Source organism: Apodemus sylvaticus, chromosome 2, assembly GCF_947179515.1.
Source record: "Apodemus sylvaticus chromosome 2, mApoSyl1.1, whole genome shotgun sequence".
Classification (NCBI taxonomy): Eukaryota; Metazoa; Chordata; class Mammalia; order Rodentia; family Muridae; genus Apodemus; species Apodemus sylvaticus.
The window spans coordinates 101049807-101072634 of NC_067473.1; the positions used below are offsets into that span (position 1 = coordinate 101049807).

Sequence of the window (22828 nt, forward strand, 5' to 3'; positions counted from 1 at the left end):
CTTAAATTTGCCACTTGGATGGGTGACTATTGTTGGTAAGAACGAAAGAAAAAATGCATCTGGCCAAGGCTCACAACCTGCACCACTATACCTGTTTCCAGCATGTTAAAGACTACAGATACCCTTCCCTTCTAGTACTATTCCTGGGGAAGACTTCCACCACTCTTCCTATTTTTTTTCCTCTTGGGAATGACTAATAATACTCAGCCCTACAAGTACAAACTTAATGGGAAGCTAGCTATTAATAGTACAATCCGAATGTCTTTAAAATTCAAAGAATGGCAAACACCACAAAATCAAATTCAGCGAAAGAGCTAGCAAGTCCCTAACATCACTGTGGAGACAAAGACAACTAATAGTTCATTCAAAGGCATTATCAGCTCTCTTGGTGTGAACTCAGGGTCTCACTGTACCCCCAGTGAGTACCTCCCGGCCTTTCTTCCTATCCCATCTTTGTGTCCTGCTGACCCAACCCACAAAAGCACTCTCAACCAGGGACCATATACCAGCACGATTAACTAGGATCCAGACAGGGCAACACCAACCAAAGCAAGGAATATCCACCAAAAAAAGATAAGACCAGATAGTTATACTAAGAAACACCTCACTGTTGCAATAGGCCTGAGAAATGCAATTTAACTGACACACAAGATAGGGGCTTCAAAATACCAAGTATAAGTCTGTTAAAAGAAGTATGAGTAAATGCCTCAATAAAGACCATAAAAACATAAACAGTGCAATTAAACAATGAAAACATTGCAAGACATGAAAGCAGAAACAGAAAGCCAAAACTTAGATAAAATTGAAAATGAAAAATTTAGAAGGTCAAATAAAAGCCTCAGAGGTAAGCCTCACCAACAGATTATAAGACATGGAAGAGAGAATTTCAGGTCTAGAAGAGAAAGCAGAAGCAATGGATAACTCAGTCAAAGAAAATGTTAAATCCAAAAACAATCCAGGAAATCTGAGACACTATAAAAACACCAAATCTACAAATAATAGAAATAGAAGAAGGAGAAAAACTCAAGTCAAAGGCAAATAATACAATTTTCAACAAAATCATAGAAATTTCCTTATCTAAAGAAGGAGTTGCCCATTAAAGTATAAACACACAAAACACCAAATAGACAGGACTAGAAAATAAATTCCCCACAACATATAACACTAAACACACAGGGGGTTGAAAGATCGGGGAAGGGAAGGATGTTTAAAGCTACAATGGATAACGACCCAATCACATATACAGACAGGCCCATTAGAATATGCCTGACTTCTTAATAGAAACTCTGAAAACTGAAAGGGTCTGGATGGGTGTTCTATAAATTGAAGGACCACAGATGCCAAACTTTTATACCTAGTATAGCCATCACTCATAACTGACAGAGAAAGAAACACATTCCACAATAAAACGAAAATCTCAATAAATCTCACGACTGAATGAAAAATGGGTCAAGAACAAAATCATGATGAAAACTTAAACATGTTTGAATCTGAATAAAAAGGAAAAGACACCAGGCAGTGGTGGTGCATGCCTTTAATATCAGCACTGGGAAGGCAGAGGCAGGCAGATCTCTGACTGTGAGATCAGCCTAGTCTACAGGACAGCTAGGCTACACAGAAAAACCTTGTCTCAAAGAAACAAAAACAAAGCAAAAAGGAAATCACAACATACCTAAACTTATGGGACACTATAAAGACAGTTCTTGAAATGGAACTTAAATCAAGATCAAATAAACAATTTAATCAGATCTGTAACCCCTAGTGAAACAGGAGCAGTAATTAAGTCTCACCAAGAGCCCAGGGCTAGAGGTATTCAGCTCAGAATACTACCAAAACCTTCAAAGAATCAATGTCAGTACTCCTCAAACTCTTACACAAAATGGAAATGGAACATGTACTAATTCTTTTTATAAAGCCACTCTCACCCTTATACCAAAACCACCCAAAGACCAAGTGAAAAAGAAAATTATAGCTCAATATCCCTTATGAACATAAATGCAAAAATTGTCAAATTTCTTACAAACTAAATCCACAAACACATAAAAATGGTTATCCATCATGATGAAGTTGAAATCATCACAAAGATGCCAGGATGGGTCAACACACATAAATCAATAAACATAATCCACCATATAAACAGACTGAAAGACAAAAAAAGGTCTTTGACAAAATTCAGCATTCCTTCAGGATAAAAGTTCTGGAAGACTACAAGTACAGGGAAATACCACAACACAAGTGACTTCCAGCAGTCTCACAAATAACAATAACCTAAAATGGGAAGAAATTTAAACTATTTCCACTAATATCAGGAGTAAGACAAGGGTGTCCTTTCCCTCCATACCTGGTCAATATAATACTTTGTCTCAGCTACAGCAATAAGACAACTCAAGGAGATTGTGGTGATTTGAATATGGTTGGCCAGGGAGTGATACTACTTGGAGGTGGGACCTGATAGAATGCATGTGGCCTTGTTGCAGAGTGTGTCACTGTGGGGGTTGGTTTTGAGACCCTCCTCCTAGCTGTCTAAGGATGCTAGTCTTCTTCTCCTTGACTTTAGAACAAGATGGTGAACTCTCAGGATCTTCTGCATTATGCCTGCCTGGACACATCCATGCTCACTTTTTTATAATGGACTAAACCTCTTAAACTGTAAGCCAGCCCCTATTAAATAATGTCTTTTATAAGAGTTGCCTTGGTCATGGTATCTCCTCACAGCAGTAAATCCCTGCAACTTTTTTTCAAATTGTTTTTTGGTTTTTGGGGTTTTTTTTGGGGGGGGGGGAGGTTGGCTTTTTTGAGACAGGGTTTCTCTGTATAGTTCTGGCTGTCCTGGAACTCACCCTGTAGACCAGGCTGGCCTCGAACTCAGAAATCCGCTTGCCTCTGCCTCCCAGAGTGCTGGGATTACAGGTGTGTACCACCACCGCCCGGCTTCAAATCATATTTTTAATGATGGTTCTTAAATACTTGATCCACTCAGAACACTTCAGCAGTGGTGCCACTACCTGACAGAAACAGCCAGGCCTCATCCTTGGCTTAAATCAGCAGAAGTGACCTAAAGGGATGCCAGGAGAAGTTCTTGGCTGTCCCTCTCTCAGCAAAGATGCAGGAGCCACAAGTGTTGTACAGCTACCTATAGCAGCTGTGCCACCAAGCTCAGCTCCTGTCCACTGAGTCCTATTTATACACTCCAAACATCACATGTCCTCCACTTGTCATGCCTCAGCACAGGTTGTGTCTATCTCACCTGACATGACTCCGTCAATCAGCTCAGAGTGCACAGAAGCAGCAAGAAACTGTAGCATATCACCAGGTTTTGTTTTTTGTTTTTTGTGTTTCTAAGGAATCCCAACAAATGCAGCTGAACTATGCAATGTAAGGCAGACCAATACATGCGTGTTGTTAGCAAAGAATCCATCATCTGCTTGCTTTAGCCCAACACCCTTTCCTGCATCTGCTTCAGCAAAATGTTCCTTCTTGAGTCGGCCTTAGCCTTTCACATCTCCTGTGTCCACTTTAACTAAATGTTCCTTCATGTGTTTGCCCCAGCAAAATACTATCCAACCGACTTTCCAAAGAACCCTTAAGTTTTCACTTCAAAACCCTAAGACAGAAAGTTGACACCAGAAATGGGGAGTTGCTGTGATGAGCCTGACAATGCTTTTGTTTGGAGGAATATGGATTTTGGATTTGGAAAGCAGTGGAATGCTTTAAGTGGGACTTTATGGGCCATCCTCATAGGAATATGGAAGACTGTGTTGCTGAGCGTGCTCTGAACTGTGCAAACCTGGCCCAAGAGGTTTCAGTGGAGAAGAATTTCAGTGTGTGGCCTAAAGACTGTTTTTGTGGTATTTTGGTGAACAATGTGGCTGCTTTTTTCTCTTGTCTGAAGAGTCTAGCTGAGGCTAAGGTAAAGAGATTTATATTAATTGCATTCACAGAGGAAGTATCAAAAAAGCCCAGCTCTCTGTTTTAGTCTCACGCATTCTGACCAAGCATTGCAAGTTTAAAATATACAAGCTTAAAAATACGAAGTGTATAGTTCAAGTAATGATAAAGAGGCACCAAGAAGTGAAATGGACCTGAATCCTTTGTTTAGGAGATACAGAGATTAAGGGAGTGGTGATCTCTGGACAAGATCACGCCCAGCTAAATTTACTGTTTGTGTTTGCAGTTGAACAAGAAAAAATTTGGACTTTTAATCTGGAAATAATCGCAAAAGTTAGGTACCTACTAAGGGGCCAGAGAGGATCTCCAATGGAGAGGAATAATAGAATACAGCATTATGGGCAGATGAAGGGGAAACTAGACTAGGAACATTAAATAGGAGAGGGAAAGGGAGAAAGGATAAAAGAGAGAATTTGGGTAGGTAGGGACAACTAACACTAAAGACCACTTGAAAAGTCCTATGTAAACGTACTATTGTAGAAACTTCCTAACATAAATGAAAGGAATCCAAATGGAGTCATCAAATAATAAATAGGGGAGACAATGCCCCAACTAGATATTCCTACAGTTCCAGATATGGGTTACTTCTTACTGTGTTGTTGGTCAAAGGGGCTCTACTAAAACTCCCAAACATCACAGACTATTGCCAAAGTTATTGTTTATTCTTCACAACCTGATGCTAAGGCTCTATTGTAGGTATTTACTCATGTTCTCCAACACAGAGAAGTTAACTTGTGCCCTACTAGAAGCTTCACCCCTGCTAACTAGCAATCACGGCAGTAGAAGGTACTCTGCACGTTACTTGAGAAAAAAAGGTCATTAATATCAGTCATTACAAACCCCAAGTCCTACAACAGTGATCTGTAAGGTATACTGGGTGCAATAATAACATAAGTGTTATGTATGGGTGCAACCACCACTTTCTGATTATATATAAGGCCCACTCCATGAGATGGAGCCTATATTTGATACTGCTAAAATGGTCAAGAATCAGAGTCTTACTCAGCTACAAAACAAAGCATTAAAATGACTCCTAATAACATAGTGCTCTATTCCTAGATCACTGCCTCAACTGAACCCACATCAGAGAAATTCTTTTGGTAGCTGGGAATCTAGTTAGATTCTTTTCAGTAGCTTTCAGTAGCAAAGACATACAACTGGACAAAGTGCAGACAGTGAGGTAGAAGCCCCACATCCAGGTGTATAAAGTTAGCTGACACAAAATGAACCCCATGGTATTTTTGTAGACTTTTTTTTTTTTTCACTTTGTTTGGGGATGGTTTTTTTGTCTTGTTGGTCATTTGCTTATTTATTTAGATTTTCCTTCTTGTGGTTTATGTTTTCTGTGTACTTGGGGTTTTTTTTGTTTGTTTTTTTTTTGTTTGTTTGTTTTTGAAGAGAGAAAAAAAGAACACAATATATAGGTAGGGAGGCTGTGAAGATCTTGTAGAAATTGGGAGAGAGAAAATATGATTAAAATATAGTATACAATTGTTTTTTCACAAATTGAGGACTGGTATTTCCAAATAGTGAAGTCTTGGTAATTAGCTAATTCTATCACTAGAAATACTAATGGTTTCTTCATCTCAGAGATGATGTGCCTTTGATTTTTTAAAAAGACATTTTTATTATTTTTTAAATTATACCTGTGTATGTACATCTGTACAGAATTTCAAAGAGTGTCAGATCCCCAGAACTGAAGTTACAGATGCTTGTGAGCCACTCTATGTGTGCGCTGGGAATTGAACTTGGTACCTTTCAAAGAGCAGTGAGTGCTCTTAACTATTAAGCCTTCTCTCCAGTCTGTCCTTTTTGTTAGATGTTTAACAAACCATACAGAGGGGTAAGATTAATCAATGGGCAAAGACAGTTGCCACCAGAACTAATAATCTGAAATAAACTTCCAAGGTACACATGGGGAAAAGAACAAATTTCTGCAAGTTAGAGATACATACACATACAAAATAAAGCATTAACTAATTTTTTTCTTAAGTCCTAGTTATATATGGTAGTACGTGCCTATAATCCCAGCACTAAGGGCTAAAATCAGTATGTGCTACATAGCATTAGTGAAATTTTGTTTCAAAAAAGAGTACTGGGGGAAGAAGAGGCAAGCAGGGAGGACTGTAGAACTGCACTGTAATAGAACAGACAAGCTGGTCACTGATTCCAGCACTTGGGAAGTAGAGGTGGGATAATCACAAAGTCAAGGCTAACCTAAGCTACCTAAGACCTTATCTCCTAAGAACAGAAAATAGTAAAACAAAACATAAAACACACACATTCAACTTTACTTGAGGTTCTCAGATATATAGGCCAACTTTGTTCCAAAGCTTCTGAACCCTCAGTAGCATAGTTAGACACTGTATATTCTTTTCCTGAGGAACAGGCTTGGATCTTTCTATAGTCTTTCTTTCACCAGCAGTAAATTTTAAACAGAAAAAGTTATCACCTCAAATGTCTTTTTTTTCTTCCAGTCTCTCTATCGAATCCTTTCCTGTAACCCTGACACCTTGACACCAGGTACCTCATACTCTTTTCTGAGACAGGAAGGCCAGATTGGTCTTAACATCCTAGGTACCAGAGGATGACCTTGAATTCCTGATCTTTTTGCCTCCATCTTCCAAGTGCTAGGATTTTAGGTGTGTGCGCCATACCCCACACTCTTTTTAATTAGTTTCTCTTTAATTGAAGTGTTCTTTCTCCATCACTTAGGTATACAGAGAATTAGTTTTAAATGGATCACCTTTCTTTTTCTTTCTTTCTTTTTTTTTTTTTGTCTTCTCAGAATTAAGGCCAATTAATTGGGTAAATCAAACTCTAGGGGGAAAACCCAACTTGTTGGATCTTGGATGCCCTTCTTTGTGTCTCCTCGGGAGAGCTGTTCCTTCTACTATGGCTACTGAGAGCGGCCTGAAATGAAGGGCTGCACACCTGGGAGCTGTGCACTGAAGGACACGAAACAAAAATCAGAAACTATTTTTTTAAAAAAAAGTGTTTAGATGTTTTGCCTGTATGTAACCATGTGTGTATGAGTCCCAAAGAGGCCAGAAGAGGGTATCAAATCCCCTGGACAAGAGTTACAGATGGTTGTGGGTCACTGTGGTGGTTTGAATATGCTAGGCCCAGGGAGTGGCACTATTAGGAAGTATGGTCTTGTTAGAGGAGGTACGTCACTGCGGGCGTGGGCTTTAAGACCCTCATTCTAGCTGTCCTAGCTGCCTTTGGAACAAGAGGTAGAACTCTCAGCTCCCTCCTCCAGTGCCATGTCTGCCTAAAAGCTGCCATGCTTCCTACCATAATAATAATGGACTGAACCTCTTAACCTGTAAGTAAGCCACAATGTTGTCCTTTATAAGAGTTGCCATGGTCATGTCAAGAACTGAACCCCGGGTCCTCTGATAAAGCAACCAGTGAGCCCTCTAAACCATCTTTCCAGCCTCATCCAGAAACAATTTAATCACCACATCCTCGGTTTGTAATTCAAATTTCTGACCGTCAGATGCTTTGTTCTAATCATGCATACTATAGTCTCATATTTGACGAGGATTTTCTTAGCCATAAGATCATTAACCAAACATTATTCTATGAAAGCATAAGGGCAGTCTTACACCATCTTTCTGACTTTTCTTTGCACTCCAACCTGATTTCTAGCCTGGGGAAACTCAGGAGTCTGCCTGGTAGTGTTGATAGCCTGTCCCATTAAAACCCTTCTGCAGTATAAATCAAGGTAACATTTCTGTCTCTTAGGTGAAAAACTCTACAACCTTTACTTTTCTCTTTTCCTTCTTATACCATTTAGTTATTTTTGGTTCCTCAAGCTGTGCAGTGGAGGGTTTTGCACTAACAGAGGCAAGAAGGGATTGCTCTTGCAGGTCCCAGGAAGCCATCTTATGTTCTCAGATGGTCAGATACATATACCATCCATAGTGAGCCTAAGACACCCCCAGAGCCACAAGGTTAAATACAATCCAGGTACAGCGTCAAATAAAATACAAGCAGCCACCTTAGAATAAAAGTTCTGTCTATCCTAGTATAAGCAAGCAGCTCAAAAATTTCCAAATTAAATGCACTTGCTCAGGTGTGCAAGTGCACGCTCCTGCACCTACACCCACACTCACAATGTAGAACAGTCCAACCATCTGTACAAAGGAAACACACACCTTTTACAAAGACACACAGTTAAAGTGATTCAGCTCTAAACAGATCATTTATATTTTTAGTTTATACAAAAATCATACAACACACATACATTAACATAAGAACCCTCTGTTCATCTTGGCTAGTTCTAGAAATATACAATTTTTAAAAAACTGATCAAAAATAGAAACCTCTACTCTGAACACAAAATTCAAACCCCACATGGACTATTCCCAATCATTAACACTAATTTCAATATTCCAAGTTTTAAAACACCAGCACGAAGCTGGGCGGTGGTGGCGCATGCCTGTAATCCCAGCACCCTGGAAGGCAAAGGCAGGTGGATTTCTGAGTTTGAGGCCAGCCTGGTCTACAGAGTGAGCTCCAGGACAGCCAGGGCTATACAGAGAAACCCTGTCTCAAAAAAACCAAATTTAAAACAAAAACAAAAACACCAGCACACTACTTTTGGTTATCTTGTTCTTTACCTTCACTTTATGTTATTTACTATAAATATCCTGGTAATTGTCACACTAAAAGTTTTAGAATGAATTTAGAGACTCTGGCATGAGATAAACAAGTAACCTGGTCTGTATTTTGTGTGACACATACCGCCAGGCATGGCTGGAGCAGAAGCTGACAGTTTTTATCTGATCCACAATTGGGAACGGTGTAAGCTTTTGAAACTTTAAGACCACTTCCAGTGACATACCTCCTCTAAAAGGGCCCACAAATCCCCCATTTAAATTACATTTAAATTAAAAAAAGAAAAAGAAAAATGAAAATAATAACAAAAATCTCATTAACCTGTAAAACCTAAAATAATTATTTGGCCTGTCTTATTTAGTGATTTTTTTTTCTGCTGTTACGAAGAGACATCATGACCAAGGCAATTTGTAAAATAAAGAGTTTAATTGGAAGCTTGCTTACAGTTTCAGGAGGTAAATTCAAGACAATCATGGCAGGGGGCAGGGGGCAGGGGGCAGGGGCAGGCTGGCATGGCTGGCATGGCTGGAGCAGAAGCTGAGAGGGTCTTTTCTGATCCACAACTGGAAATGGTGAAGGCGTTTGAAGCCTTAAAAACCACTTCCAGTGACATACCTCCTCCAAAAAGGCCCACAACTCCCCCAACAACACACCCTACTCTTCAAATATATAAGCCTGTAGGGGCCATTCTTATTTAAACCACACATCAACTCTGTTCTAACAATTACTCAGGTATATTTTGGGTAACTCACGTAAATGGCACGATCACAGAAAATCATCAAAATCCAGTTACTCACTTGTGCATTGCCCTGGGCTCAATCCATAGTGCCATGTACACCATGGTGTTCTGGGCCAGCAGCATGGCTCAGTTAGGTAAAGTGCTTGCTGGCTTGCAGCAGAAACCTGATGACTTGAGTTCAATCCCTAGAACCCACAGTGAAAGAGGAAACTGACTCCCAAAGTTGTCCTCTGATCTCCACATTACAGTGTGACACCCATAAACCTGAATTCTCTTATCTTTGACTCCTGACACACAGTCTCCACACCTCCCTCTCTCTCCTCCCTCTCTCCCCTCTCTGCACCCCCCCACACACAATTTTTCATACAAAATTTTTGCTCTGCTCATGAATATCACTTAGTTCCCATAAGCAACTTTCAGAATGACAGCACAATTCTCAACACATTAAAGAAGCTCAAAAAACATGTAAAGATTACCAAAACAATAATGCTTCCTTTTTAATACTGGTCTACCCAAAGAGGTGTTCAGCATAGATAAGCAAACCTGTTTCTCTTCTGGAAACATGATCAACTGTTACGTTTAAGAAGGCTGCCCATGTTCTCATATTATATAGCCATATTTCACTTGGTTTAAAGACATCTAAATCTCCTTTCTCAAATCCTTTTTAGTCTACCCTAGGTAAGACAGACCTACCTAAATATCTCTCCTGTATTCTACAAATAAATTTTCTTATAGAGTTCCCCTCAAAGTACCTAAAAGAAAGAGTAACTTACTCAAGAGCAGGCCTTAGAACTCTGACTTTTAATGCTTCTAATATTCGATTTAACTCCACAAATGGTTCTTTCTGACTTGGGTCCACAGACAGACCAGATTCCTGGAAGGGAAAAACAAACAAACAAACAAACAAACAAACAAACGAACAAACTTGTTAATATATTCATTCACAGTGGAAAAAGCTGATCTAGATTATAAAATCCGGGGCTGTCAAAGATAACTTTCTTTTGGCATATACTTCTAGGGCAGAAACAGAGACTGTCCTACCTCTATGCTTCTGTCAAATCTGAGCTGAGCACCGACCATGGACTCCCAGTAGGTGTGGTTCTGAATACACAGGCCAAAACAGTGTAAACCCATACTCTTCCCTGAGATATAAGATGCACCTGGAGGTCTGGCCACAAGAAGAGAAGGCCTCACTGGAAACTGCAGAGCTACAAAGAGTGTCTAAGAACTTCACGGGACAGATGCTATGAAGCTAAGCTCTCTTACTGCCTTTCTTTCTATATGAGAAAAACAAGCTTTGTTTAAGCTGCTATCTTGAGTCTGTTACTTGAAGACAAACTGATCTTCAATGACACAATTTACTGTAAGATCTGTATGGACACACATACCTCAAAAGGTACAAAGCAAGACCCACATACCATTGATTTAAATTGTTTCAAACTCAAAAGGCTTAGATTATAGACTGGTTTATGATGTACTTTAAATTATTTTATCTTTTGAGATCTTTATTTTTTTAAACAACAACAACAAATGCAACAGAATAGAGTCTGGAGTAATGAATAAGGGGCTGAATCACACAGTCTCCCTGAATGGCCCTGGGTATATTCCTTGGTTCTTCAAACCTCACACTTCTTGTGTGTGGAACAGCGACAATAACTCCTATCTCACAATGTAGCAGAAAGGAAAAGCAGGGTGTGGCCCGGAGGAAACACAGAATACACACACAGCAGCTGCTACTCGCATGAATACATGGTGTCCTAACAGGCAATGCCCACCTGACGTAAATTTTAGCCTAAAATGTCATTTAATATAGTTCTGCTATATCAAAAAGCAAACATTGATGTTTCTGTTTCTTTTCTCTTTCCTGCTATATTAATTCCCTCATCACAGGAAGAGAAGGGGCCGGGTAAATGGTACACGCCGTAAGTACAGCACTGTGGAGGCTGGCACAGGAGGAGCCTGGGTCACATAGGAAAAGTAATAGTACTTCTGATACTCTGACTTGTGTCCAGGAATCAACCTACCAGACTCAGAATAAAGAAACAACAATTTTGATATTAAACTCTCAGTGTAATTTCTTAAGGAAAGGGCAATTCAGATACTACATTATAGCACTATGATTTCTCAGAACTTAAAACATTTCCTAGAAAAATTATTTATCCATGATAATTAAAATATTCCAAATCTACCTACAGTTCGAGGCACACCCAAGTCCCATCTGCAGACACTGAAACTGCACAGCACTGCTTTGTTCTCCCCTGCCTCACTGGCATGTGCTTACCTGGCAGAGCTCCTCAGCTACATCCAGCATTCCTTGTCGGAAGAAGTGTTCCACCATGACCTCATTGAGAAGCCGTTGGCTGTCTGCCTGCCAGCAGCCGTCTATTCCCACACTGCTAATGTCAGAATCAAAATTCTGGGGGAAAAAGAAAAGAATCATGTATAGATGACTTCCTTTTTTCATCTCACCTAACAGAAAGAAGCATCTTACAGAAAGGTTTACATCTTACTTTGGTGTTATCAGAAAGTACCCAATTCAATTCATCTACACAATCACAGGCAAGGATTTTCCTATTGCTTCTTTTATATCTTTTCACTTTTGGGCATTACTGATGGAATAAACATGAATATTTTTTTTAAAAAAAGTTGGGAAACACTTTAGGAAAATATAGATTTGACACTGACTTCTGTGAAACCAAAATCAATAAGCCAATTTCCAGGTATTATACCATAACAATATTTGTTGGAAGTATGCTAGATAATCTGCTAAAAGCATGCTCAATGCAGCACTGTCTGGAATGTGAAGGACAGACATACAGACAGACAGACAGACACACACACACACACACACACACACACACACACCCTTACCTCAATGAACATAGGACTGCTACATGATACAGCCCACTAACTGCAGTTCTGAGGCTGGGACTGATGAGACAGGTGGTAAAAAGGGTGGTTTCTATTACCAGGCCTAATTTGAGCTTTGGATGCTAGTTCTGACCGCACAGAGCACACTTTAGACTTTGAAAACTGAAGGTAGACTGGCTACTCAGAAGTACAATCAAGACAACTGTGAACCAAACCAAACCAAACTTGTAACCCACAGAAGACGACTGTCTGCCCATCAGAGGGCAGCTCAGCTTTGTTTGGCATACAAGGAACCAAGCAGAGTTCACATGGCATAGAAGAGGAAGTGAGAAGCACCAAGGTCAAACTGACAAATGCTGAAACCCACAACTTCCAAGCTATCGTTACAAAAATGTTCCCCAAAAAGGCAAACACTCTTTTTAGAAAAGTATTGTTGTTCTCTCTTTCTACCACATGAGTTCTAGGGACAGAACTCAAATTGTCAAATTGGTTGAACCTAATCTCCAACCCCAGAAGGCAAACACTCTTGAAACACCAAGGACAGTGTTGGTGTTTACTGGAAACAGTAAAGAATTAGAAGACACAGTAACCAACCTAAACTCACTAGAGACACAGAAAGGCAGGAACAAGAGTGGCAGTGCAGGAAGCCAACATACATTACTATACACATTATCCAGTTAGAAACCAGAAAAACAAGATGGAAAGCAAAACAAAACACAAATGAACAAGTGGGAAAATAACCAGTATACTATGTGCCACCAAAGAACCAAAGAATAGGAAAAAGAATTGCCAGAGAAATACACTTAGATACAAGAAACAGGAAACTTCCAAAAAGGACAGAAATCCCACTTGAGAGCATTGAAATGTTAACATTTAAACAAAACAAAATGAACCAAAGCCCAAGGCAACCAGCTGAGGAAAACTGGCCTGTCAGACTGAAGAGATGACGGTTCAGGTGAGCTAAGACCAGTTCAGACCCCAAGCGCCCACGTCAAGCTGAATACAGCAGCACACATTTGCAAGCCCAGAGCTCCTGTGCAAGCAAGATGGGAGGTGGAGACAGGAGGACCTGCAGTAGTTCACAGGCCAGCCAGCTTGACACACACATACAAAGCAGGAACAAGAACACCTGAGGTTGCCATGGGCAAGCGTGCATGAGTGCACGTGTGTGTAGATTTAAAAGAAAATGGTTACTTACAGAGGGAAGAGAGGAACTATGATTTCAATGATTACAGATTTCGCAACAGAAACTACGGCGTTAAAAGGATATTATAGTACCTCCCCCCCCAAGAAAGAAAATCCATATTCCAGAATTATATATCCAGTAAAAATATCCTTCAGAAAGGAAGATGAAGTAAGCATTCTCGGACAAAGAGGATTTTGTTTTGGCAGATTTACATCAACACTAAAGAAGAAGTAGGGTGAAGGTGGCGCACAGCATTAATCCCAGCACTGAGGCAGGCAGGTCGCTGTGAATTCGAGGCCAGCCTGGTCTACAGAGCTAGTTCCAGGATAGCCAGGGAAACACAAAGAAACCGTTTCAAAAACAAAACAAAAAATTAGTGAAGAAAGAACAAATCTGTATCACTGTCTCCAAGTTTTTTGTCTAGTTCGTTTTTTGCTTTCTTTGCCGTTCATAAGTCTCTATTTTTAAAAACTATACAAATCAATGAAACAAGATTATCTGATCTACCTGAAATTACAATTCCTGGCAACCTTTGCTTAACTAGTCTAACCAACAGGATACTAGTTTATAGACTATAAAAGAATAGCCTATAAGTAACTGACAGTAGCAAACCAAAAAGGTGCTCTTTTCCAAAATTGAGCATATTTTTCCATAGTTATCTTTCCTGGTTTTAGGTGTCCATGCAGGAGCTAAGGTAAATACATCAAAATCTGAATTCACTCAGGCAAAATGAAAGCCAAAACTCCAATATTATTATATCTTAATTTAAATTTATTATGAGACTTTTTCATTTTCATTTACTCTTTGACAATTCTATATGGGTATATAATATAGTTGTATCATATTCATTCCCCCTTTACTGCCTTACTGTTGCTTCTAGATCACTTCTTCCTAGTAAGAAATACCTACTTTAATGTCCTTTATCTTACTACTGACTCAGGGTTTAACTGGGGTTACTTACATGAACACACCAGAGTGTTATTTACTGTATGGTAGCATGGGTAATTCAACAGTGAAGGGAAAGTACTCACTCCCCTTCTCCAGCAGCTATCACTGTCAAAAAAGCTCCTCCACCAGGAGTTGGGGAGCACCATTCTTATCTAACCTCTTGAACTAGAATCTAACCAGTAGAAAAAAAAAAAAAACCCCACAAAGCAATGCTAAAATGATGCACACATGAACTGACTGGTCCACAGCACTAATGAAGCACAATCACCTATAAGGTTTTGAGTTTGACTTCTACTTATCAGAGACCCTACATTTGAAAGTTGATTCATGGGGGCTGGAGAGAGGGCTCAGCGGTTAAGAGCACCGGCTGCTCTTCCAAAGGTCCTGAGTTCAATTCCCAGCAACCACATGGTGGCTCACAATCATCTGTAATGGGATCTGATGCCCTCTTCTGGTGTGTCTGAAGAGAGGAATGGTGTACTCATATTCATAGAAAATAAATAAATAAATCTAAAAAAAAAAAAAGAATAAGAAGAAAAGGGAAAAAAAGAAAGAAAAGAAAGTTGATTCATGGCAGGTCAGTGATACTTTAAAAAAAAACAGTTTACATTTTGTGTGCTGTCTGTAACAACCAGAAAACTGGACTGGTGATATTTTCCTTTTCTTCTGGACTCAACTAGAAACCCACAGTACTCTGGGGCTATTTTATACCTGAGTCTATTCAAATAAATAAATAACGGGTATCTAATGATGTAATTCACTGCAAACTCAGAATCTGTCCATAATTCCCCACATTCTTAAGCGTATGTAATAAGCAACAGCCACCTAATGGAGTTACCCCCTCACTGGTTTGTGAACAAACATAACCCTAGGTAGCAATGACTTGTTTAACAATTACTTCTCAAGCTTATCAACAGCCTATAAATTTGTCAGCAGCTATTTAGTTCACCAGGAAACAAAGAAAGAAAACAACCACAAAAAAAAAAAAAATGCTTTCAAGGACATTTTCACTTGTTAATATATATTATCGGTTTTCTTGTTTTTGGAAACAGGGTTTTATGTAGCCCAAGCTGGCCTCAAACACACTATATAATAAAAGGCGATCTTGAACTCTTGACATCCTGCCTTCCTCACAAGTGCAGAGAGACTGAGTATATAGACACGATGCCTAACATACTATCAGAATTTTAATAGTTACGGGTAGTTTCCTTCTGAAGGACTGTAACGCCCTCCTCCACTTCTCCTGAGGACTATGGAAGTCACTTCCATATCCCATCTTCTTCTGCAGGCATTCTAGCCATCCAAACGTGGATAATGAAGATGCCCCTTGCAGTGAATAAACATGGTTCTGCCTTAGTTAGGGTTTTACTGCTGTGAACAGACACCATGGCCAAGGCAACTCTTATAAGAACAACATTTAATTGGGGTTGGCTTATAGATTCAGAAGTTCAGTCCATTATCATCAAGGAGGGAACATGGCTGTATCTAGGCAGGCATGGTGCAGGAGGAGCTGAGAGTTCTACATCTTCACCTGAAGGCTGCTAGCAGAATACTGGCTTCCAGGCAGCTAGGATGAGGGTCATAAAGCCCACAGCCACAGTGACACACTTTCTCCAACAAAGTCATACCTACTCCAACAGGAAACAAAGGCCACACCTTCTGATAGAGCCACTTTCTGGGCCAAGCATACAAAAACCATCACACTGCCTAAGGTCAGACCAAGCCTTTCTTTCCTTCTGCCTTCTTTCTCTACAGCTGCTTTTAAAATAATCTAACAGTTATCATTATCACTATCTGCTCAAATAATACAATTCTTTTGATAATTAATTTCCTTGAGATATATAACAAAAAATAAATGCTTATCGAGAAACCTTTTAAGAGTCTAGCATTTAAACAGTGCTATGGAGTTTTACAAGGACGCCCTTCACGTCCTCACTTTCTTAAAGCCTTCTATGGTTGCTACTGCATAGGTAAGAAAGATGTGACAGCCTTTCCAGTAGGATTATCTTTAATCACACTGAAACTTTCTAACATAGTTGCTGTCTTTGACAGAAGGATACATGTTTCTAAATTCCCTTCAACCACCTACTCTTTCACTTTAAACAATTAAGGAAGAGGAGAAACCCTTTCACAGTTTATGTTCTGGTTGCACGTAATAAAAATTAAAGCCAAAATATAAACTCGATGTTGAGGAGATGCAATACTAGTTAACTCCCTTCATTATAACTGCAGGTTCTTATTCAGTATTGCATCAGAGCTAGTATTCCTTCCAGCTTCTGTTTCTAGGTAACCAAACACATTTACATGGCTGCCCAGGAAATCAACAACACTGTAAACAAGCAGAGGCAATAATGTAAAGAAACATCTATTATTAGCAGCATCTGCTTTACTTTTCCCTTTCATATTTGTAAAACAATGAGATTTACACAGCATTTAGGAAGCAGAGGCCAGACGATCTTGAGTTCAGCGTCAGCCTGGGTTACACTGCAAACTAAAAGCAAACAATATGCCAGGCATGGTGGCACATACCTTTAATTCCAACACTTGGGAGGCTCAGGCTGGCGGATCTCTGAGTTTGAGGCCATGCTGGTCTATAGAATGAGTTCTAGGATAGCCAGGTCTACCCAGAGAAACCCTGTCTTGAAAAACAAATAATAAAGCAAAGAGAAGCCTGGCACGATGATCTTACACAGGAAGGAAGGATTCAAACAAAAACCATAAAAGGAAAAGCAAAGTTGCCCATTTATGCAGGACGCAATAAAGCTTGGAAAAAGAACACCACAACACACCGAATCTGGAGAGCGAGGGTGGAGAAGCCATGAGAACTGAACAGTCTATATATACTATCTCTTTAACCACCTCATGGATACAATCAGGTAGGTTTAAAGAGTGGTTTTATTGCTCACCTAAATGCATTTGTGAATCATAGATACTGTGCAGTCTGGGGTAAAACAGTATTTGCTTTAATTCCTCAGTGCCAACTCTTGGTGTTATTTTTAAGCTTCCTATCTACTTTGAAGAAAAATTGGCATATGAACCCAACAATAGGTTACTGTCGCACCCACAAGGAACCCATTCTTTCTCAACATCTACTTAATCTGGGTTAGTAAGACAGAGCAAACTCCAAAGGACTCTCAACAGAGTAAGGAGACCTGGACTGGAAGAGATCACTACTTCATATTCAACTCATAAAGAATATGGAAGCAAACCTCCAACTGAAAAGAAAGACAGCCAATGTAAGAGGAAACCATGGGCAAAATAATATGAAATTCACAAGAAGTCATCCTAATGGTCACATGTGAAAAGACAAAAGGCAGGAAAGGCAAAGTGAGTATGACCAGATACTATTTCATACCCACCTGGTTAATCTTCAAAGATTTTAATATCTGGTCATTGAAAATGTGATGAGAAATGAGGGAACAGCACTGTCACACATGCTGAACAGGATTGTAAATTGGCATAAGCCCTAAGGGAAAAATCTGGCAACACCCTGTAAAGCTGATGCTAAGGTTCAAGATCTATGAGGAAACAGCCTGTACTCATATGCTAGACTGCAGTCCTTCACAAGCTACGGCTGCGAAAGGAGCTTGGTAGTGTAGCACAACTGGCGGCATAGGTGGAACTCTAGATGCCAACACTATCTTTTTTGACAACCTATTACCTCCTCTGTACAATACTCACAGCTCTGCTTTGTATTCAAAGGTTCATACTACTAAACTTTTACTTTATAAGCATAAAGACATACTGAGCCGCACCTCAGGGTGCGCCCACACTTACAAAGATAAACATGCTCCACAACTTCTGTCTGTCACTCCCCTATCCCTCAAGGATCGCACATCCCCATCTGCTGCCCCACTGTCTCTTAGAACAGAGAAATGTCAGTGACTTACTCTCCCAAATATGGCAAACATATTTTTCCATTTTACAAGGAAAGGAGAAAGACTCCTGTGCATACCACAGGTGCCCCTCCCAATGAATTCTAATTGAGAAGATTCCTTAAAATCTCAACTCTAAGCTTTAATATCAGTTTCCCCATTTGCTCTCTGGCTCTCACATAAACCTCAGTTTTTACATCATGCCTAGGATTGCAGTTGCTGGGATTCAAGTTAAATTAAACCATTATTCAAGAAGATGTAAATAATGCACAAAATGTTCTACCAATATTCATCCAAAGCAAATATTTAACCTGCAGAAAGTGAGTCTGAGGCAGTCCTTGCCACCAATTCTGATGCCACTTGTAAAATAATCTCCACTAGAAAACACAAACTTTTATTAAAGTTTTATTAGTGGTGTTGTGTGTATATGATGTGACTGTGAAAACGGGTGGAGAGCTGAGTGACACGACCTGTATATGGAGGGCAAAGGGCAGCTTGTGAGAGGAATCTGCTCTCTCCTTCACCAGAGTTCTAGGGATCAAATTCAGGTCACTAGTCTTGTTCATTTTGCACTTTTTTTCTGCTGAGCCATTAGAAAATACAAACAAAACAAACACATAAAAAACAACAAATTCACAAGGTGGTAGTGTGGTACCTACCTTTAATCTCAGCACTAGGAAGTCAGAGGCAGGTAGCTCTGAGTTTGAGGCCAGATAGCTATGGCTATAGAGAGAAAACGTGTCTCAAAAAACACAAAACAACACAACAAATTCCTTCATTCAAAATCACTTAAACTGGGTGTGGTAATAAATCTGTACACACACACACACACACACCACTAATCTAGTCACAGCCCAGATTTTTTGCACAATTTACTGTATAGGTCTTTTTGTGCCTTTTGGTCTAATGTGCCACAGGTGCTAGACCAAGCCCAATATTTTATCTTCTATCTTCTTGATCAGGTAAAGTGGGAATATGCCAGTCCGGAGGAATCTTCTGGCCCTAATCCTATGAGACCTGACTACCAGGCTTCCTTTTATGATCTTTACTATAATTTAATAAATGGTTATCATCTAAATAATGTAGCTTCATTCCGTTCAAAACAGGATTTTATTTTTAAAACAAAAACAACATACATAAGGCTTATAACTAGAGCAGATATATAACAAATGACAGAGAAAGCCAAGCTCCACTCAGTTTCTCTGGATGGTTTTCAGGCTACAAGGGGCAGAGGCAGTGTAACCACACCAGTGCTTATGTTCAGTAAGCAAGGAACCACAAATCATCTAGCTGTTAGGATGCTGGGTTCTTAGAGAGAGAAGTTCTTTTTACTCAAGCAAGCTGGTTTGAAGGGGAGTGGTGGGCAGGGGGATAACGCTTCAGAGACGCTCCCTCCTGTCTTGGCACCTGGGTTTGTCTCCTACCTCAGACCAGATTCCCTCCAGGACCACTACTGTACTTCTAGGACACCTCCCAACCTCACAGACTCCCTGTCCTAATTAGGGTTAATACTGTTGTTAGGGAACACCGTGACCAAAACAACTTAGGGGAGGAAGGGGTTTATTTGGCATACATCTTCACAGCACAGTTTACCATCAAAGGCAGTCAGGACAGGAACTCAAAACCAGGAACTGGAAGGCAGGAGCTGATGCAGAGGCTCGCTCTGCATGGCTTGCTCAACCGGCACAGCTGGTCCCTCCTCCATTAATCATTAAGAAAATGCCCAGCAGGCTTGCCTGCTGCTTGATCTTATGGAGGCATTTTCTAAATTGAGGCTCCCTCCTCTAGGATGACTACAGCTAGTGTCAAGCTGACATAAACCAGCCAGTACACTCCCTTCCCTAAGGCTCTAATGAAAACTACCCCACCCCCTTACACACCTGGGGAAAATTTCTGGGGCAGGCACAGTGCACACGTCTGGCTGGAAAAGGTCCATCAACAGAACAAGCACTATGACCCAAGTAGACAAGAAACAGACTACAGCAGCTCCTACTGAAACCATGCAGTTCAAAAGAAAGAACTTTCATCTTGACCACAAAGGTAAGCTACTTTACCATCCCTAAATAAAGTTCGCCGGTGTCAGACTGCATTTTTTTCTTACTGTAGTTTTTATTAGTTATTTGGGGTGGAGAGTAATCTGGTATGTTTTATTTCATTCTTAGGGAATGCCTTCCTTGCTGTTTAATCACCAGTTTCTCTTTATATCTGGCAGCTACCAATTCCCTTTCACTAACTCAACAAGTACTTTCTAGTATACATGTAAAATTACATTTGTACTTCAGAACTCAGTTTAGCTTTGTCTTAATTAGACAATCATCTACTCTTCTTAATGTCCCTTTCTCTCTTTTTAATAACGTCTTTACCACAGAAGGATGCATTCACTACATACTGACTTTAAAGTCAGTCTATATAGAGCTTCCCCCAACTTATCTCAACCAGAGCTGGAAGCTAAGCACAAGATCTAATTGCTGCATTATCTTTTATCTATTCTTGAAACCAGTCATACTGACATAAAATTCAAACAATTACCTTAATTATTTAAAAATATTAGCTACTTAACTTTCAATACTATCATTGTTTAACATCAGCATTTTGCTTCCCCGATGCTAGCTGCTCCACCTAGTGGCAGAAAACCAGTCTGGGCAACGCAGTTAACACTTTTTAACCACCATTTCACCCCAACATCAATCACCCTTGCCATACCTCACTTATTTTCAAGTAAAGTTTAAGAACAAATTTTGAAACCACTTTCCACACCTTGGTGTGCGCTGCAGGCTGTATCCTGAGGCGTGGTGGCTAACACCTCTTCACCTCCGCCCCTCACGGGTACATGGCACGCTAGCAGCACGGGGCACAAGCACGTAAAGCACTCAGCGACTGCTCCCCACCCTGACCACCACTTACTTTCATCCTATGCCAAGCTAACCCTCCCTTGCTTTCTCTACATTCTTTGTTCCTTTTGGTCACCTACTGGATAAAATTCAGGATGGAATTCATTATCCCTACATCTGTACCAACCTGATCTTTCCTAGTTTCAGGAAGAGAACTTTCCCTAACCAAGCCAGTCCTTCTGTCTTTAACAAGTGTTGTTCTTTTGTTTTCTATCTTAACAGAAAATCTCACTTCATAGCTTTCTTCTTCTGAATCTTACACATTCTTCCAAGTCATATTTAAGATACTAACTCTACAAACCTTAGATTAGCTAAAAGTACAACAATAATTTCTTTATAGTTTCATGAACACTTAAAGTTTATTTGCCTCAGAACTTTTCCCATTGTTTTATGTAAGAAAACCTAGCACTTTTCACAAGACTAGTTAAGATTTCTAGCATATAAATAACATGTATTACTTTTAGCTCTTAACCATAACATGCATTTTAAAAGCTTAGAATCTCAGCATTATTCACTATTCATATTGGCCACTCTTCCCCCATCTCCTCTAAATACAATTTCTAACAAGTAGGAAGTAGAAAATTAAAAACAGCCCAACACACTATTTCCTTTTGTAAAAAATAAGTGGATTAAATAAAGATGCTGACAAAATCAAAGGGCTAAAATACTTTAATAGGCAACACATTGAAGTAAAAACCTCAATGTTTTATATTCACAATAATAAAAAGCTAGACAATTCCTTCAAAAATCCAAACTTCTCTGCTTACATTTTCAGGGGAAAAAAATAATACTAAAAAGAAAAAGAAAGAAAACCTTAACACACTAAAGGAAAAAATTACTACTTAGGGCTTTAAAGATACACTAAAAGTTTTTCGTTCATACTCACCTGTCAAACAGTACATCACAGCATATAAAATACACACTAGAAGTAACACAGGTACTAAAATGGAAGAAAGCATTTTAACCTCAGCTGTGACTTAAAGCTTCCATTCCCTCCAGTCTTCCAAGAAAGGAAGCATCGATTAACCTGAAGTCTCCACTGCAAACCTGGGTCTTGTTTGTACAAATACACATACACACCTAATAGATGGTGCCTGCCTGGTTGGTCCTTTGAATGTGCCTTTTATGGGCTGGAGAGGTGACTCAGCAGTTAAGACCACTGGCTGTTCTTTCAGAGGACCTGGTTCAATTCCCAGCACCCACATCCAACTCATAACTGTCTGTAGCTCCAATTTCAGAAGCACCTTCAGACATATATGAAGGCAAAACATTAATGCACATAAAATAAAAGCAAATAAATTTTTTTAAAGTTCCTTTTCCCTTAAAGAAAGGTCATAATTTATCTTCTATGCTGTTTCAAAATCCTATGTTTTGAATCTGTAAAAATTACATACTCATTCCTGTTCATAGGGCTTAAAGGTCTATTTCTTACTTCGAAATGTTGTTAATATGCCTTTTAAAATAACAAATACAGCCTGCTCCTAAGGAGGCAACTGTTTCTCTGGGAGGAGAAAGTGTCCCTAAAATGGCTCTCACAGGCAACTAGACAGCACCCAGTCCACTGCAAGTTGGCTTGCCTTGGTGCCCACGAGCCCTGGACAATAGTTTTGGCTTTATCCTGCTTACTCACCAAATACCTGAATGCACTCCACCTTTACAGTAAGTTTCCCAAAGCTTGCATACATTTGCCAAGTTCAAGTTAAGTGTGTCGGATTTAACAAGCCAGTGGAGTCTTAAATAATAA

At 39.7% G+C, this 22828-nt stretch overlaps 1 protein-coding gene across 1 annotated transcript in view; it reads right to left on the reverse strand.

Annotated features, from left to right (window-relative positions):
- The window catches only part of Rmnd5a (required for meiotic nuclear division 5 homolog A), a 52101-nt gene that overhangs the window by 13478 nt on the left and 15795 nt on the right, over positions 1-22828 (reverse strand). The window contains exons 3-4 of the mRNA XM_052173889.1: positions 11595-11729; positions 10087-10187 (exon numbers count right to left, since the gene is read on the reverse strand). Of these exons, the coding sequence (XP_052029849.1) occupies positions 10087-10187; positions 11595-11729 (236 nt within the window). The remainder of the gene's footprint in view (positions 1-10086; positions 10188-11594; positions 11730-22828) is intronic.